General features: G+C 34.0%; 4 protein-coding genes across 4 annotated transcripts; 1 reads left to right on the forward strand and 3 right to left on the reverse strand.

Annotated features, from left to right (window-relative positions):
• Positions 1–1,802: 1,802 nt before the first annotated feature.
• LOC130943508 (uncharacterized) lies at positions 1,803–4,666 on the reverse strand. The gene is made up of 3 exons (XM_057871412.1): positions 4,222–4,666; positions 3,972–4,048; positions 1,803–2,464 (listed from the first exon to the last, which is right to left on the reverse strand). The coding sequence occupies exons 1-3, from the start codon at positions 4,283–4,285 to the stop codon at positions 2,270–2,272; spliced, it is 336 nt and encodes a 111-aa protein (XP_057727395.1). The 5' UTR covers positions 4,286–4,666; the 3' UTR covers positions 1,803–2,269.
• A 221-nt stretch (positions 4,667–4,887) lies between these two features.
• Positions 4,888–5,913, reverse strand: LOC130943507 (mitochondrial import inner membrane translocase subunit TIM17-2-like). Its single transcript, XM_057871411.1, has one exon. The coding sequence runs from the start codon at positions 5,815–5,817 to the stop codon at positions 5,155–5,157; it is 663 nt and encodes a 220-aa protein (XP_057727394.1). The 5' UTR covers positions 5,818–5,913; the 3' UTR covers positions 4,888–5,154.
• Positions 5,914–13,087: 7,174 nt separating this feature from the next.
• Positions 13,088–14,098, reverse strand: LOC130946333 (mitochondrial import inner membrane translocase subunit TIM17-2-like). The gene has a single exon (XM_057875027.1). It carries the CDS (start codon positions 14,045–14,047, stop codon positions 13,385–13,387), a length of 663 nt encoding a protein of 220 aa, XP_057731010.1. The 5' UTR covers positions 14,048–14,098; the 3' UTR covers positions 13,088–13,384.
• A 2,799-nt stretch (positions 14,099–16,897) lies between these two features.
• LOC130946443 (protein BUNDLE SHEATH DEFECTIVE 2, chloroplastic-like) lies at positions 16,898–18,749 on the forward strand. The gene is made up of 5 exons (XM_057875195.1): positions 16,898–17,092; positions 17,200–17,288; positions 17,383–17,452; positions 18,033–18,129; positions 18,488–18,749. Exons 1-5 carry the CDS (start codon positions 17,035–17,037, stop codon positions 18,564–18,566), a joined length of 393 nt encoding a protein of 130 aa, XP_057731178.1. The 5' UTR covers positions 16,898–17,034; the 3' UTR covers positions 18,567–18,749.
• Positions 18,750–19,934: the final 1,185 nt, after the last annotated feature.

A 19,934-nucleotide genomic window follows, 5' to 3' on the forward strand; every position in this document is an offset into this window, starting at 1 on the left:
AACTTCCCAAGTCCCTAACTCTTGACCGATGTTCTATTCTTTTTCAAATTTTAATTTTATCTATTAGAATTTTCTTTCATTTAATTTTTGACAATTCACAGTCTTGAAAACTTCATATTAAATGTGTGTTCCAATAATCAATTCTCAAATTTAAAAAAAAATTAAATTATACAATTAGTCTATACACTTTTAGTGAAATTACAAATTGGTTCTTATAGTTTAAAAATTTGTAATTAGGTCCCTACCATTCAAACACCGTTTGATTTAACGGAATATTTCTCAACATATTCACTATTTTAAACATGTGAGTTGCACGTGTTTAGCAATAAAGAATAATTTGTAATTTTAGTAAAAGTATAGAACGCTATAATTTAACTATTTAAAAATAACCAAAAAATCCCTAACTCACCCCATCCCCACCCCGACCCCCACCCCACCCCTCTCATTATCACTTCCCCCACCCCACCCCTCTCATTATCACTTCTCCACTTTTTAAAACAGAGGAAAAAGAGAAAAGAACATCATGAATTGGATTATGGAAGAGATGGCTGCCGTTGTTGTTGTTACCATCTCAAGTGCTGTTTGGTTTAATGTAGCTCTAGCACAATGAAAAACATATTCAGATATGTACCAACATTCCTCAAACGCTACCCTTCTCCTCACAAGCATTTCATCGAATACCAAGAATGCATCTTTCATTCGTTGACATCCAAAAATATGAATTATCACATTATTATGATATTATCTATAATTATGGTCATCTAGACAACCGGACTCAGTTAACTCAAAACCCACAAATTTTCTCAAGTATGAACATAATTCGTTTGCCCAAGCTTGTACAAGAAATAAAAGAAAAATTACATTTACATGTTGAAATAATCAGAGAGAGTTCAGAAAGATTGGACAGAGTCAAAGTTTGAGACTTTGTGTGCTACTACGATAAAAGGAAGCTGAATTTCCATAATGGATGAGTTTTGAATTCATTATAATTCAACATTTCAAACTATATAATCAGCATCATTGAATAACAGTAGAAATGCAAAAATGCAGCCCAGCAAATTATTATTTGCTTGAGGAGGAAATGAATTTGCAAAGAGGAAGGGAGGGAAAGAAGAAGGGAGCTGCTGTGGTGGTTGATGCCATGGCCATGGCTACCAGTGAAGAAGGGAGGGGAAGAGGAAAAGAGAAAGGATAATGGAAGAAAAGGAAAAAAAAGAAGTGGACATTATGATAAATGTGCATTTTTTTGACGGAAAAAGTTATTGTCTTATTGAGGATCTAATTACAAATATCTAATTACAAATTTTAATTTTTTTTCCGGGACCCAATTATACGCTTTTAAACTATAAGAACCAATTTGCAATTTCACTGAAAGTGTAGAGACTAACTGTGTAATTTAACCTAAAAAAAATTAGTGTTCTTTCTAAAAAATTGGTTAAGACTCAAAAAATTATTATTTATCTATTAATATTTCTTCTAGTTTTAATTTTATGAAAGAACTATCTCTGTAATGAATATCATAAAAAGTTGGCTTCATAATCATATGAAAAATAAATTTTTAAACAACTGTTTAATAACATATATAAAAAGAGAGATATTTAATTGTATTGATAATAAAAAAATTATTTAAACATTTTAAAATATAAAATTCAGAATAATAAAATTTTAAATTGTTTGTTATTATTTTAAATTATTATTTTATCGTTTTAATTTTTTAGTTAGATCATTTAAAGACTAATCATATTTTATAATAATATAATTACAAAAATTATTATCATATTATATATACTTTGTCTCTCTTGTGAAAATTTTTTAGATTCGTATTGGGGTGTAACAATTTAGCACTATAATCCTTAGCCAAATCATGCTACTAAATAGCTTCAGTGTATTACGTACAAAACTTGAAACAATGTTGTTCCTACCCTGACCCAACGGTATGGCCCAGGTCCAAATACACCAAGAGGCCCAATCCAAAGATTGGCCTTCGTTATTCACCGACCTCTTTAGAAGAGGTCGGACTCAACACAGACTTCTTTCCGAAGAAGTCGGGTTCAAGAGATAGCTGGCAGATAACACTTATTCAAATAAGTAACTGCCCCTAAAATCTCTCTAACCACTTCTAGAAGCCATATCCCAACAATCCCTAGATAAAAGGGACGGTTATCCACCTAAAAAGGTGGCACTACTCCAACGGTGGTTATTGGATCACCACTATAAATACCCTGATACTCCTCAGGTATCTCTAAGTTCCAATACATTCTAAACCTGCTTAACCCCATGCTGACTTAGGCATCGGAGTGTCTTTGCAGGTACCACCCCCCATCTCTTGGAACACACAACTCGGAGGCGGCTCCCAGACGTAAACCAAGTCGGAGACCACACTCCTCCAACGCTTGGGCCTCAGACAAGCCCAACCACCGTCCGGTTCTAGGTAAGCCCCGGAACAAATGTATTCTACAACAATCTACATAAATAAAGAATAAGACAATTTATAATAGAAATTAATTTAGGATAATATGATAATAAAATCTCTTTTTTATTTTATTTGGATAAAGAACCCATTGTTTAAGACATGAACAATCTCACTAGACCACCCTTTATAGCATGTTTAGCGAGGCTAAAAAAAACGAAGTATTACTATTCATGCATATAAATATATCATAGGAAAAAGAAAATTAACATAATTAACACACAACCACTGCATTTTCAAATAGAAATGTTGTTGGTAATATGAATTTAAAATAAACTAAAAATAGGCAAACCAATATTTTTTCTCTTTGTTGTGTATATGAATTTAAAACGCCCAATAAAGGCCCAAGAAATATTAGAGCAGAGTATGCCAGTTACCACTATAGTATCGCTTGTTTGAGTTGTTTCCTTATTTATAGTATTCCTTTTTCTACTTTCTATGTAATACGTTAGTTGAAAGTTGATGTCATTCTTTTGGTTATTTCATTCTCTGTGTTGGTAAAATTCATCATAGGCTGCTATGCCTTCCCCCATATGCCACCATATTTTCACACAGGATTTTGGCTCAACATCAACACACTGAGATGCTAATTGCTATCCGCTATTAGTTACACTACCAAGCACCAAACAAAAAGAACTTAGCAACCAAAGCTTCTAGAGGCTTGTGCAAAACTGCAAACTATGAAATTAACAAAATCCATGGATCTTCACTGTCCCCCCCCCCCCCCCCCCCCCAAAAACACCTACAACAAAATCAAACTATGAAATTAACAATCTAGCATAACAATTGATAGGAACCAGCCTATTTAGCTAGTAGCTACCATTGTTAGTTACATCGGGAAGGCAAGTTGGGGGGGGGGGGGGGGGGGGGAGGACTAAATCAATTGTGAGTGGGAGAATAGAGGAATATGTGCATAGTTATTAAAACCGGACTGAACAAGTCAACAAGCCGGTTTGGTTCAACATTAGGAATGGATCTGCAATCGTCACATTTAATGACAGGTCAAATCCGTAGGAACCAGCCAATTTGATACCAAACTGGTCAGTGGGAGAGAATTTTAAGGTTATGTTTCGGAGAGAATGAACACCCTATGCTGGGCTCAGAAACTTTTACTGTATGTTCTTGTTCTGTGCAACATTTCATGTTAATTTTAGTCCTAAGGGACATTGCACCTCTTTCGCTCCTCTCCCCCCTGTTTCTATTTGGGGTTCTATTAGTCACAAATCACTAAGTGCACATTTGTCAATGATAAAAAGGACTTGGCACCGGGATTCCGGTAATTTCTCTGATTCTAAGTTGTGAAGATGAGAGATGGTTGCTAATCTTGCACGAAAGGCTAGCCCATGGTGAGTAAATGATATCAAAGAACAAACTAAACGAAGGTATACCATTTCAACACAACATTAGGACAGAAATAACTTAACAGAAAGATTTTGATAACAAGGCAAAGAAAAGTCATTCATGCTCAAACCAAAACCACCAAAAGCTGAAAATTACCAACCTTTGACAGCACTGAGTACAGCACACGCAAAGTATCCCATTGCAGCCAGTTACCATCTTTCAGCTTACATTCTGCAACTGCAGATGGTAATACCAAACAGTCAGATAAACTATGTGCATCCTGATAAAGTCTTCTCTAAATAATAGTTAGAAGGAAGTGGTCAGAAATGACATATAACTGTAAATAGCTGTCAAAAAGAACAACAATGTGTGATCAAGGTATATTGCTTTTCAACACAATAAGAAGTCACCTTTCCATAAGTCCATAGCAGGAACATCTTCCAAGTTCCAAGTCATGATCAAAGTCCCAATCATACTTCATCATCAAGTCATGTTGCCTATGAAAATCTTCTAAAGTAAAAGCAAAGCAATCATGTTGATCAATACCATGGGAGAACCAGAGAGCAGGCCCTTCCTCAATAAAAGTAAATTCTGACTAAGATCAGTTATTTGACTAGTAATACCGGAGTTTTGACGAGACTCGCATCTTCGCAAATTGATAGTGATGTGGCTGAATTATCCCCGCCCCATTGCAATGTTACCCCATGTAACTATTTTACCATAGTCAGGTTCTAGGAGGAATAGCAATACAGATGCAATAATGATACCTTGTAACTAACTTTGCCGAAGCTAAAATTGAGAGAGAAACTGGTCTCTAGAACACCAGATACCTTATTGCACTTTTTTACCTTTCATTTACACCACATCAAGCGGTTATGTTTAGCACATTAATCGTTAGGGTTCAACCCGCCCTCTCCTAATGTTGAAGGTTGATGTCTAACACGACCTAACTTCTAACAAGGTTGAAGTTCAATCACACATTTCCAAAAATATTGAGAACTGGGAACGTACTCAGAGAATTAAAGAACTAAAAAACACTGAGTTACTAATATGCTTCTCAACCATGCACATAATACTTAAATTTGAAAACTTTAAGCAATAATGAAAGAATGAACAACGAAACAGAACATTTACAGAGTGCACTACCACCTGAATCCATTTATCCTTCTAAAAGGTTCATAATTTCCCGACAAAATTAAGCTACCTAGCATAACAGTAGCAGTCTAAAAAGAACAAATTAATTGAAAACTATACTTAGCTGATGCAAGAATCTCGTCCCTAATCCTAACCCTTGAATTTGTTCCCCCATGACCACTTATTTCTCCTTTTCTTTTTTGTTTCTTTCACTTGTACTCGAAATTCGGCACCGGTGGGGCATCAAAACTCTCCAGAATCTTCGTTTCGCTTCCTCCACCAAACGCCGGCTCCTCCTTCTTCTCTCCACCGAAGAATCCACCAAACCAAGAAGTTTTAGCCTCCGATTCCGAGGCCGTCGGCGGAGCAGGCTGAGGACCGTGCTGACCCGGAAATCCGACGCCTGAAGGGTAACCAGCCAGCATAGGTTCCTCCGTGAGAGGCGGCATCTGCCGTGCAGAGAAGGCCTTGTTAGCCATGATCATACCTCCTTCCATAAGGGCCAGCAAGATACCACCGAACATGGCGGAGCGCGTGACGGCGGCGGGTCCCTGACGCAGGGAGAGAAATCCTCCGGCAGCGAATCCAGATATGATTGAGTTCCATGGATCCTCCTTCTGACGAACATAGACCATGGTGCAGTCGAAGGTGGAGAAGAGTCCACCCCAAACCGCAAAGCTTCCGCCCAGTCTCGGCGCGTGGAGACGCACTGCCTGTGAAGCGCCGACGAGGCGTGAACCCTTGGGAGAGTTGAAGAAGCCCTTCATGAAGTGAAAGCCGGAGCCTCCGACGACTCCCATGCCAAAAGCGCCGCCAATGTCGTCGAGGATGCGATCAGGGCAGGGCTCGCGTGTTGTCTCCGGGGTCCCCATGGCAATGGATTCGATTCGGTTTCTCTCTCTTTCTCTCTCCCTCTCTCTCTCAGAAGAGAAGAAAGAAGAATATAAATAGAGCCCAGCAGGGTTTTCTGATATGGGGCTGACGGCGTGAAACATGAAAACCTTGACAAAGCCTCCAAAATCCAAATATCTATTTTTTTTTAACATAAAAAATTATAAATAAATTATAAATATATTTCTCCTTTGTTCAATAGTTAAAAATATTGATTTTTTTTACACAAATATCTAATTATATTTATAAATTTTAAAATAATAAATTCATAAATATAAAGAAGTTTTTAATATTTGTAAATAAAAAATAATATTTTATTTTAATAATTTATATTTTTGTACAAATATTTATTATACATATAATTAATTTATTTATAACTATACTTTTAAATTTAAAATAAAATGTGTAACATAGAACATAATATTATTAGCAATTATTTTTTTAATGAAGTTAGTAAATTATTAGATTGTTGATAAATTTTTGTTAGTTTTTTTTAAGTATTTTTTCTTATGATTCAATAATATTATAGATTTCAAACTGTTCTATTGTAATTTAGTTTAAATAAATATAAAATAACATATTTAATACACTTATTATATAGATAGCATTATAATAAAGTTAAAAACTTTATGGTTATAAATATTATTTTTGATTTATCATGTTAAATTAAAATGTAAGATGCACATGTTTAACACTATTAATTAAAAAATTGATTTTTTTACACAAATATTTAATTATATTTATAAATTTTTAAATAATAAACTTAAAATTTAATCATTTTTCTGATATAATAATATATTATTATATTGTTTAAAATTAAATTCTTACACTTATATTTGTGGCTTAAAAGTATATTTACATTTCATTTATAATATAAATATGAACATTTTTAAGTTTCTGTTGTGCTATCCGATATAAAAGGGTTTTTATTTATTTAAATAGATAAATTTATAATTTATCAATTTGTGTAAGTGTAAAAAATTTTACAAATTTAAATGTTTTTAATTTGAGGTTTTAGATAAATCAAAATGTAATTTTTTTTATTAAAAAGATTGTAATTTCATTCAACGGAACAGATGATATCTAGTAAGATTAGATTTAATACATGCTGAGGGGCCTCTTCCATTCACATTGTATTTAGAATGGTAAGAGCCAAATGTGCAAGTTTATGAACTACTTTATTACCTTTTCTCCTAACATGGCTGAAATTAACTAATCTATAATTTCTCTAGTAAAGTCAGAGCATCAATAATAAAAGAGCCAAAAATAAGTTCCCACTTTCCTTCTCTGTTTGAGTGCATTCACAACCTCTAAATTTCAAATAATTTTAGCATTATAAATGCAAGAATGATATCTTGTACCTAACTTTGCCGAAGCTAAAATTGAGAGAGAAACTGGTCTCTAGAACACCAGATACCTTATGACACTTTTTTATCTTTCATTTTGAGTGAATAATACACTTGAGAGGAGAGTATAATGAAACTGGTTTGCTCAATCCTACAGATTAGGTACAATTCCATAACCTATTCTCTCACATTTGATACCAGTTCTTACACCACATCAAGCGGTTATGTTTAGCACATTAATCGTTAGGATTCAACCCGCCCTCTCCTCCCCTGCTTACATGCCTACTGCTTCTTCTCCCCTTCACACAAATTCATCAACTACACTTTTAGGGGAGCCTACCCCTGCCTACACAGTGAACACTATTATTTCTCCAAAGAAAACCAAACAAGCACTCCCAATAATGGAAGGACTTATCTGAAAATTTAGCCACTACAAACACTGAATATAAATGTCAATACATAGTAAGCAGGGCACTTACTAGCCTACACTTATAAAATACAGTGATCTAACTGCTAAAGAAAAAGGAATAACATAAGTCTTATGCAATTAGAATAGAAGCAAGCATGCAGATAATCTTTATTAGAATCTGCAGAGTTTGTGCAATTAAAGGAACATATTCATTATATTATGTAGGAAGAGCTGATACAGTATCCTCTTCTAGTTAGAGAGTTCCACGGTAGCATTGTATGCCGAAAAAGGTTATGGTAATTAGTGAAGGAAAAGAATGATGACCAACAAATAATGAGTTGAACCCTGAGTCCAAAACAAATATTTCAACAATAAAAAAATCACATTATTGAAGGTTGATGCCTAACAAAACCTAATTTCTAACAAGGTTGATGTTCAATCACACATTTTCAAAAATATTGAGAACAGGGAACGTACTCAGAGAATTAAAGAACTAACAAACACTGAGTTATTACTAATCAAACCCTCTAGAGTATGCTTCTCAACTATGCACATACTAATATTATTGGCATAAACTTACTTAAATTTGAAAACTTTAAGCAATAAAGAAAGAACGAACAAGTAAGCTAGTATTCATTAAGTCTGTTTTTAATAATCTGCCTACAAGATGCCAAAGGCAGTAGCAGAGGAGTTGATCTCATTGCAACGGCGGTTCTTGTGGAGTAAAGACGATGGGAAGATCGGGATGCCACTAGTTCGATGGGAGGTAGTGGTAGCTCCTAAAAAGGCGGGTGGGTTGGGAGTGGAAGATGCAGTGCTTCGAAATACAGCTCTTCTATTTAAATGGTGGTGGCAGTTCTCGTAAATGGTGGTGGCAGTTCTCGAAAGAGAATTGCCCCTTATGGAAGAAAGTAGTTTGCTCTTGTAATAATATGAACTCTTCTGAGTTGCTGCATGGTCAACCGGTTCCTTCAGGAGGGGGTCCGTGGAAGGACATTTGTCGGCTTCATATCAGAGAGCCACAAATCAGAGAAAAGATGATTAGAGGCTTGTCACTGGATGTGAGAAACGGGAGAACAGTCCGGTTCTGGGAGGATGACTGGTTAACTGGTGGGGTCTTGAAAGATCTGTTCTCTAGACTTTTTTCGGTCTCAAACCTTAAAGGATCTGTTATAGAGGACTGTGGGTTTTGGGATGGGTTAGAGTGGATATGGAGCTTTCAGTGGAGAAGGGAGTTATTTCAATGGGAGCTGGAACTTTTGAACTAACTCCATGAGCTCTTACGTTCAGTTAAGCTAACACCTGAGAGAGAGGATAGGGCAATATGAAAATTTGATAGAACTGGTATTTTCTCTACTAATTCCTTTGTATAGGTGATGCAGGAAGCAGTCCTTCCGGAGGAAATAACAAGTTATAACTTCACTAGTGCTATCTGGAGGGGCTTCGTACCGCCTAGGGTTGAATTATTCTCTTTGTTTGTCTTGGTTGAGAGGGTGAATACTAAAGAACGACTTTGCAGATTAGGGGTCATTAATCAGCTTGATAATTCGTGTGCGTTATGCTGTAGGCTGTTGAGTCTGCTCTTCATCTGTTTCTCGGATGTGAGATCACGTGGCAAGTGTGGGGTGCTTGGCTGTACGCTTTTGGAAGAGACTGGACCATACCATGTACACTTAAGCAACACTTTGAGAGCTAGACGACTGCCGCACAGAGAAAGGATGAGAGGAAGAAGTGGTTGATTGGGTTCTTTGCTGTAATATGGACAATTTGGCTGGAAAGGAATAATCGAGTGTTCAATAATAAAGGCTCAGATGTCGCGGAAATCACTAACAGATCCTTTGTGATCTCCGACGAGTGGATTGGGGGTGCTCCCTTTGGTTGTTGATGGCAATGCCGAAGATGACTAGGGGTTGCTTTACTTTTTTCAGTTAGTAGCTCTATTTTATGTTCAGTTGTACTTATGTTTCTTGCTCTCTATATGCTCCACTTAGTGTGTTGAGCTTTTTCATTAAAAAAAAAAACATTTTCAAACACTTAGCGGTGCGGTTTGCTTCGGTGTTTGAGAGAATGGTCATCAAATTCAATGTCTAATTAAACTGCAGTTTGGTTTGATTCGGTTTTTTTATTGAGGCCATCCAAACTTTTGGTTTGATTTGGTTCGATTTATTTGGTTTTTTCAATCAATTCAAAAAAAATACTACCATATTATTTCACAAAGTCCATTGAAATTGACAAACACAAATATACAATAGCTAACAAAGTCTTGATCCAATAAAATTTAATGACAAAAGGAATTCAAATACAACAATTAAAGAAGTTTAAAATTTCAATAGTTAACACAATTAAAAATAAAAATAAATTTTTGAGATAACCAAATTATGGTGTCTTCTCCAACAAAACAGCTAAACTTCTTTATATTAGATCCAGTAACTCCAGGCGTGCCCTTAAAATCAAAAGTTTAAATAGGTATAACTATAAGCTTAATTTAACAATAAACAATTCATGGTACATCAATTTCACTAACTATATAAATTTTAAACAGTAGTTTGAAAAGATAAAAGCTGTTACGAGGCTCTAAGTTTATACACACTGAATCCCAAACCATGAAATATGAAACAATCCCCAAATTAAACTCATGCTATTTAATCTTATTTCCTGATCAATCTAAAAACTGATATTCCAATCTGGTACACAGTAACATAATAACATCTCAAGTTTGATTGGCTACTAAATCAAACTATCGATAAATCGCATCATAATCATAGCATAGAAACGTGGATTATGCATGAAGACAGAACCATAGCTTACAATTAAATTATCGATGAATGAACATCACAATCCACAATAAATTATCAGCATCACAAGCTTCAAACTTTAACCGCCAATTATCACTAAGAGAGCATCATACCAAAAGGGTCATCAAATTTGAGCCAAAAAAAAACAAAAGGATCATCAAGTTAGAACTCATAACCACATAAAAATCAAAGACTTTTCACCAAATAAAATAAATTACAAGGAAGAACACTGAGAGAGATGATAAGGGGTACCAATGACGAAGGAGACTGAAGAATGGAGAGAGAGTGTCCACAAGAGACGATGGAGAATTTCAATGAAGACTGAGGAACAAAGGAATTGGGTTTGGAAAGGGTTGGTTGTTGGATTCCCCATAAACGGTGGTGCTATGCTGGGTGGCCAGAAACGGTGGTCTGTCCGCTGGATGGTCCTGAGTGAGTGGGTGGTGCTGTGCTACTGCTGGCCTGCTGGGTGCGACTGTGCGAGGGTGGTGCTAGGCTGCTGGGCGCTGGCTGTGGCTGGGGCTTCGTGGTGCTCTGTCCGCGAGGAGGTCCTGGGAGCAGTGGGAGGAAAAATTCAGCGGCGCTGGGAGGAAGGCTTTGGCGGCGTTGCGAGGTGGTGGGAGGAACGGTCTCTCACCCTCGCTGGGAGGTGCAGAGAGCGAGACTATGAGAACCATGATTTTGTAAACCGAACCGGACCGGTCGGTCTGATCGGTTTAACCGCGAATCGATGACTTTTACGGTTTGATTCAACATCAAAAACCGTCATAATCAAAACCATTCTCAAACTGTTGAACTAGCCGTGAATCGGTCGGTCGGACCAAATTGGGATCCGACCGATTTTGAAAAACGGCGTCATTTTTCCATTCTGTTAGAAAATGAAATGGACAGGTCTCCTGAGCATCAACCCCTCAAGCCATTCTTCAATCTTTCTCCCCAAAATACAACCCTAGGTTACAAGTCTCCCATCGCCACAGGGCTCAGCGTCGTCGTTCGTTTGCTCTCAAGCACCACCGTGTTTTCGTCCGATCGTCCGTGCTTCTCCCTCATTCAAAAATCGGTGCGTCTTCCTCGAACTCGCCGTCATTCTCTGCCTCGCTGGTCTTCGTCTGCTCAAACCCTAGCCTCCATCACTCTCCTCTTCAAGCTGTGTCACCGCCGCCGTCGAATCTGGTCCAACCGTCGTTCCTATTGTTTCAGCGTCGTCGCAGTTCGTCTTTGCTATCGGGTCGCATATGCTCCACTCTCCTCTGCCGTCGCGTCGCGCTGCGTAGGGAAAAGAAGGGGTGGAGGTCACGTGAAGGGTGAAGCCTTTGCTGCTTCCGTCGTGTTTGAGCTCGAAGACAGTCGCCAGTGCTGCTACCTCTGTTACTGTCTCTGTCGTGCCTTGCCATCATGTTACCACTGATTTCATCTGCTCTCATTCTTGTTCTACTTCAAAATCATGCTAAATTTGTGAGTATCTGTCCTTTTTGAATATGTTTATGAATAATAAGATTAGACATTGATTTTTCTGAATTCTAATTATGGTTTTGATTTGTATTTGATATTGTTTAAATTTCATGATTTTGTTATTGGCTCCTGAAAGTTGGGTTTCTTTTTCTAATATGCTTAACTTCAGAACGATTTGAAAAAGTTTGTTACTCTATATTAAGAATGTGCTGAAACTTGTTAAAATTTGGCTGAAAAATTTGTTATAAGATAGATAGATAAATAGATAGATAGATGCCACACTGAAACTTGAACTGGGAAGGATACTTTGTGTTCTAACTTCTAATGCTACTTTACTTCATATCAAGTTGTTAAGAGAATGTCTCTGATGTCCAGTTGTTTATAGGGAGTAGAAATGGCATGTTATCTAAAAAAAATGCTGGCAACCCCAAGAATGGCAAGCAAAGAAATCAAAGGTTATATTAGATTTTGGTTGATGTAATACTTTATATTTGGAAGACATTAAAATTTTTATTAGACTATATTTATATTTTAGAATGTTTATTTATAATTTATTTATTATTCTATTCTAAAACGATTTTTTTAGTTGAATTATTGGTTGAACCGATTAGACTAATAAACTAATAAATCAATGATTAAAACGGTTTGATGACCAGTTCGATTTTTAAAACCTTGATGAGAAATGAGAAAGAAGGTGACTAGGTTTCGTTTGGGGGTGGGGCGTGGGGTTACTGGGTTAGAAGTTAGGTCACGTTCATGTGGCGGTGGGGGGTGGGCTTGATTTTTTTAGGATTTTTCATCTTATTGGTTGGAGATTTTATTGTTAGAACTAAAAATCGAATCAAACTACAATAAAAGCAGCAAAATGTGATTTTTTTTGTTCTTTTGATTTTCGATTTAGCTAATCAATTTAGTTCGGCCCGAATGCCGTGCAATGCCAATTTTTTATTTTAATATGAAAGAGTGGAGAGAGTTTTATATTAATGTTACAAAAAATAGAATTTTACAGTATTATGGGGACGTTGCTCTGTGCAAACACAATACACAGAACACGTATTGTATTGACAATACGCAGACTGTGTATTTACAATACGCAGACTGTGTATTATAATTTAATATGTATTATAATTTAATATTAAAATAATACAATACGCAGTCTGTGTATTGTCTTTATAAATTAAAAAAACATTAATCTGACAATTTGCATTCTGCAAATTTTATAGTCCCCATAATTTTGTAAAACACCATAACTTCCAATATTAAAGGATTACACCAATTTTTATCCAATATCCAAAAAAATTAATCGTGCAATGCTACCTGAATTCATTTATCTTTCTAAAATTTTCTTACTTTGGCGACAAAATCAAGCTACATAGCAATATAGCATAACAGTATCAATTTAAGAACACGTTAATTGAAAACTCTACTTCTCTGACACAATAATCTTTGATACGAAAATCTCGGTAAAAAAAACTCTAACCCTAACCCTTGAATTTGTTTCCCACCAAGACCAATTATTTCTCTGTTTTTTTTTTTTTTGTTTCTTTCACTTGTACTCAAAATTCGGCACCGGTGGGGCATCAAAACTCTCCAGAATCTTCGTTTGGCTTCCTCCACCAGACGCCGGCTCCTCCTTCTTCCCTCCACCGAAGAATCCACCAAACCAAGAAGTTTTAGCCTCCAATTTCGAGGCCGTCGGCGGATAAGGCTGAGGACCGTGCTGACCCGGAAATATGCCACCTGAAGGGTAACCAGCCAGCATAGGCTCCTCTGTGAGAGGCGGCATCTGCCGTGCAGAGACGGCCTTGTTAAACATGATCATACCTCCTTCAATAAGGGCCAGCAAGATACCACCGAACACGGCGGAGCGCGTGGCGGCGGCGGGTCCCTGACGCAGGGAGAGAAATCCTCCCGTAGCGAATCCAGATATGATTGAGTTCCATGGATCCTCCTTCTGACGAACATAGACCATGGTGCAGTCGAAGGTGGAGAAGAGTCCACCCCAAACCGCAAAGCTTCCGCCCATTCTCGGCGCGTTGAGACGCACTTCCTGTGACGCGCCGACGAGGCGTGAACCCTTGGGAGAGTTGAAGAAGCCCTTGATGAAGTGAAAGCCGGAGCCTCCAACGGCTCCCATGCCGAAAGCGCTGCCTATATCGTCGAGGATGCGATCAGGGCAGGGCTCGCGTGTTGTCTCCGGGGTTCCCATGGCAATGGTCTCTCTCTGAAAGAGAAGAAAGAAGCAAGAAGCATTGTTTTATTGTATGTTGGTTATTGTTTTACGGGAGAACCATGCCACTTGTTTATATTAATTTTTAAATTGATTTTAAATTTTAAATTAAGATAAAACAATGAAAATTTTTAGATAATTTTCAGAAGAAGACAAGTATAACAAATTTTATTTATAAAAAAAATAACAAATAAAAATTTAATATGTTCTTGCAAGTTGGATAGCTTGAATAAATTTTAATGAAATGGTTGAGGAAGACCGAAATATACGGTAATAGTAAAAATGTAGAGAGAGATGCTGTGCTTGAGGGAGAAAAAACAAACAACAATGTTTAGAGAACATGTAAAACTCAATAAGATTGATTTTTAAAGGAGCACTTAAAGCATGATAAGAAAGACGTGTAGATCTAATTATATTTATAAATTTTTAAATAATAAATTTAAAAATTAAATATTTTTTTTATATAATAATATATTATTATATTGTATAAAATTAAATTCTTATACTTATACTAGTAGCTTAAAAGTATATTTGCATTTTTGTTTATAATATAAATATGAACACTTTTAAGTTTCTGTTGTGCTATTTGGTATAAAAAGATTTTTATTTATTTAAATAGATTAATTTATAATTTATCAATTTGTGTAAGTGGAAAAAAATTTATAAATTTATGTGTTTTTAATTATAGATTTTAGATAAATCAAAATGTAATCTTATTTTTTTCGTAATTAAGAGTGACAAAGAATTAGTTCATTCTGCCCCACCAAAAGTACGTCATTTAATGGGCTAGTCTGCCAATTTCAAATTTCTATTCCATATTTCCATCCCACCTAATGGTGGATTGGTGGGTTGGTGGTTAAGTCCTCCAATTTTTGTATTTGTTTTTAATTATTAAATATTAAAAAATATATAATTTTAAAAATATTTTAATAAATTTATAATTTCTAAAAATAAAAAATATGATTTCTAAATTCATAAATATTAAAATTTTTATAAGTCTAAATATCTAATAAATATAATCATTAACTAAATTTTTTGAAATAAATAATAGAATGCATAGATTCACCAGGTAAACTTGTTTCGCCCCGTCAAAATCCATAAATTAGTTTGTATGAGTTATATGAATTCTTTTGTTATAGCGGTCTTAAATTTCTAACCCGACCCATTTTTTAACAAGTTATACGGAATTAGTTTGACAGAATTCGGCCCTATACCATGCCTTCTCACAAACAATATGCATAATTTAGGCGGGAAAATCACCTCATTTTGTATGAAGCTCAAGCAAAATGTATTTCATTTTAAATAAATACTCAATTTTCTACTACCTCATGCAAAATGTTCTTTAATTTCAATTGCCTTAGGGTATTGCAAAATTATACCTCTTGCTTATTCAAACAACTATTTTCACTTTTGCTTATTGTTGGAAATAATATATTTCTTTTGTTTATTTAAATAAAAAAAAACCTAAATATATAATGAAGTGTTAGTGTAATTTATCTTTTATTATTATTGTTATTATTGTTGTTGTTTTTTTGAAAGTTCAGCAGAGTAATTGATTTACCTAAAATGAAATTTACCTAAATGCTATTAATGTGTCATATCATTCTCTACTACATGCATGGTTTAGCTTCTCCACTGGAGTGAAAGAGATAACTTCTGTGGCCAAGTTCTTGCTTTTGCTTGCATTATGTGAGCAATGCAAATATGACCAAATGTACACTCTCGTTCAGCATGGGATTTTTACTGTGATTTCTTCCAAAAAAAAAATGGTTAAGAAATCTAATACTTTTTTGCTCACAATTTGCATATTAGAATTCTGCTCGATGTTTTACTTTTCCTGTAAGTATTATATATCTCCTTAAGTAAAATAATGGGATGATGTTTGTATTATACTTAGCGTGCAAATATGAACACTTTATTTAATTGTCGTGTTATGTATTAAAAAATATTTTAAATATGACATTTAGTTAATATTCATCTAATACGTATATATTTTGTATTTAATTTTAATTTATACACTTGTTTGTTAATAAAAGATAATTTTATTTTCATTCTTTTTTCGGTCTGGATTTTTTTCTATTTATAGACAGTTTTAAGTCGGCTTCTATAATTACATGTTAGCAAGCCCAACTTTTTCCCAACCCCTTCATACAGGGTCCAATGAAAATGAACTTCACTCTTTAGAATCATAACAAGTTAACAATGCAATACCCCAAAAAAAAAAACAAAATAATTAATAAATTCTTAAAAATTAACGGTTTGTATAGATTAACTCTAAAAAAAGTATCAATAATATTTTTTTTGATAGCAGTTGTTGATATATTACATTTAAATTAATCCTTATGAATAAAAGGTGTTAACTTAAACTAATTTATCCATATTTAAAAAAAATCTTAAATGGCTTTAACAATTATTTCGAAAGACAACGAAATTCTTAACATAAAAAAATATCCAATCCGGCTCCTGAATTTTATTTTTATGGGACTGATTAGTCTCTGTATCTGTTTTTTTTTTTTTGCACAAGGACTAATCAGTCCCATAAAAATAAAGCTCAATACGAATTGAGTATTTTTTTTGTTAAAAGCCTTGTAGTCCTTTTGAGATAATTGTTAGAAGTCGAGTTGGGTATTCACTCTATTTACTATAATAGAGAATTTTATTAATATTTTTTTTCTTTATGAATTAGTCTATTCATAATGTACATTTTCAAGAATTTATTTATCACTCTACTAAAATAACAGCAAAATGCAATGCTACCAAATAAAAAAGAAAAAAAAAAGAAAAATACAAGAGGAAGTGAGCAAAAAGAAAAGAAAAATATCTGAATAATAAATATCTCAATCAACCATTCCTTTCCCTAGTGTCCAGCAGCACCATAATATCTAATTCACAGTCCCCACTGCTTCCATTGATAATACTTCACTATCAATTTATCACAACCAACACTTGAACAAAATATAACTATAATGGCTCCAGCTCTGTGCCTATCACTTCTAACTTCCCTTACAATTACACCAACACCAGGTTACACACTATATCTTCATTTGATTTCTGTTATCTTTATAATATTTATTATTAGTGATTTATATTTGATACTTATCTATTTATATATCGTGCTTTACATTGATTAGGTATTTATATTAAGAACCCTGCAAATTCAAAGCACAACAGAGTCAACTCTGTGTTTCAACGTTCTTCCACTTCTAAATTCATTGCCAAGGTACAAAAAGATTTTATCTTAATTATTCTCCTTAAGCTTAGTTAGCACTAAGCTATAATAACCCACTGGTTAATTAGTTCTCTATTTGATGTAGGCTAATGCAAAAGGAAACCAGCAAAACACCAAACCCAATAGTATGATATGTGCAGATTGTGATGGAAATGGTAAGATTAATACCTTTCATTTTTCATGGCTATAATATCATATACAATTTCTTTTACTTTCTCTCTTTGATCTTATTAATTTGACCACATATTAAAATTAAAAAAATGTTAAAGAACCATCTAAATTTATTGTTTTTGACCATTATTTTTAATCAGATATTCAATTTCTTTATTTTAGTAATCTAATAACATATTTTAACTCATATTTTAAATATTGATGACTAACTAATAACTAAAAATAATAAATTATGATAGTCTTTTAGTATTTTTTAAAAATAAATTTAAAAAATTAGAGGAAATTTCTTATTATCATAAAGATATGTTAATTTTTTTATTTTATTAATATAAGTTTTTGAGTTTATTCTTGTTTCAACTATCTTTAAATGAAATAATTTAAACGAAATATGATATAAAATAAAAAAGAACTTATGCAATACTTATAAGATAATTGGAGGTTATGCTTACTCATTCAAATTGAATATCTTTGACATAATTTGTTTAATTAAAAAGATAAGAATAAGAGAAAACATAAGATGCAGTTATGACATTTTATTATAGTTTTTGTTTGTGTAATAAACAGGAGCAGTTCAATGCTCTCAGTGCAAAGGTAGTGGGGTGAACTCTGTTGATGTTTTCAATGGACAGTTTAAAGCTGGTGATTCATGCTGGCTTTGCGGGTATATTAACAAATTGTTATTTTTCTTTTCTTAAAATAACTATCAATTTAAAAAAAAAAATTATCTACATAAAATTACTTAGATAGTTAATTGCTATTATTATTTTAAAATGTAAAACATAGTAATGAATACTAGCATTAGTTGACATTTACTTTCCTTATTAAACTCATAATAAAATGCATATGATTTGTCATTATTTCATCTATACAGTTGACTCTTGTATAGAACAATACACTAAAAAAATTTATGTCCCATAACTTAAACTATGGAGTTTAAGCAAATGTTTCCTCATTGGATTTCTGTAATGTTACTTTCCTATAATATTTCCTTATAATTTGTTTTTCCTTTTTCATTGCAGGGGAAGGAAGGAAATATTATGTGGAAATTGCAATGGAGCTGGATTTGTGGGTGGCTTCTTGAGCACTCATGATCAGTAGGGAAGTGGGAACCATGATTACCTCAATGAATTTAATTTATTACTTTCAAGTGACAAATATATGTAATATTTGTGTTTGGATGTAACAACCTAATTTTTGAGTACGCGAGATCTTTTCTAAAGACACATAATTTTTCAGAAGATCACCGAAGAAAACACCCTGCTATATCATTAAGCATCTCAATCCTCCTTATCATTATGTTATCTCTAAGTCAGAACTTCTTTCGAGGTAAACTCAACAATGCAGTCGCAAAAAATCTAGTTTTTGAGCCGTATCGGTTAGGAGTTTTTTATTTTAGTTTTTGTAATTAGTCTCAGTTTGACGAACTAGACTCGATTCATGAGAAAAGAGAAATAGTAACATAATATTATATTATATTAGTATTAGAGCTGCTTGAATAATATTATAATGTTACCTGGTCTGTTTTAGTTAAATCAGGATATCAGTTTAACTGGGTTCACAATCTTCTGGTGCAGTTTAATACCAGCACTCTTTAACGACTTTAGCAATGCTAATACCTCATCATATATCTTCTATTCTCGTATTAAATATGTTACTAGTGTTATTTATACTAGTAGATCAGAAAAGAATTTATGAATACGTTTTTAAGTGTGTTCCACTACATCTAGTTTTAGTAGTTATACATTTGGGATATTTTAATATTATTTTAACCACCTCCCAAGTCAACCAATCACAGCTCTCCCCTCACCCCCAAGACACTTCAGCTGGTCATTTGATGTTTCCTTGGCCGAAATTGAAGAGAGAGAAAATAGAGAAAACTTCATGAACACTTAATCTTCAAAGATTGATTTCTTCTAGATTAAAACTCAAATCAAAATTCTAATCCGATAAAAATATCCTCTCTTCTTTTTCTTCAAAATCATATGACTAATCAAGGCTAGAAATAAGGTAAGATGGCTGTTCATTCCCCGCTTTGGTTCGGTTTCATGAAAATTATGTTAAACATGAATTTTCTTTATGTTCTTCCTTCTCTTGCTTAGCTTGATTTGTGAGTCAATAATTTTCTATTTTCAGCACGTTTAAGGTGAGGAATCCCTTCCTAACATGTTGATTAAGATTCGATCAGTTGAGGTTTTATGGATTCAAAGTTGTTCTTGATGTGTTTTAGGAGGAAAAAGTGTTTAAAGAACACCTAAAAGCATAATCGAATTTGAGGTAACAAATCAAGGTAAAGTTTGGTGAAATTAATATTGATTAATTGTGTTTGAGTTGTGTAATTATTGTATAGTTTGGTTATGCTTGAAATTGATTATTTATATGAATGATTCTTGATGAAATTTTAGTAAAAATTTGATGAAATTCAAGTTATGAATTTGTGTTCTTGGGCAGCTCAGAAAAACGAACCCT

This window comes from Arachis stenosperma, chromosome 8 (assembly GCF_014773155.1).
Source record: "Arachis stenosperma cultivar V10309 chromosome 8, arast.V10309.gnm1.PFL2, whole genome shotgun sequence".
Lineage (NCBI taxonomy): Eukaryota > Viridiplantae > Streptophyta > Magnoliopsida > Fabales > Fabaceae > Arachis > Arachis stenosperma.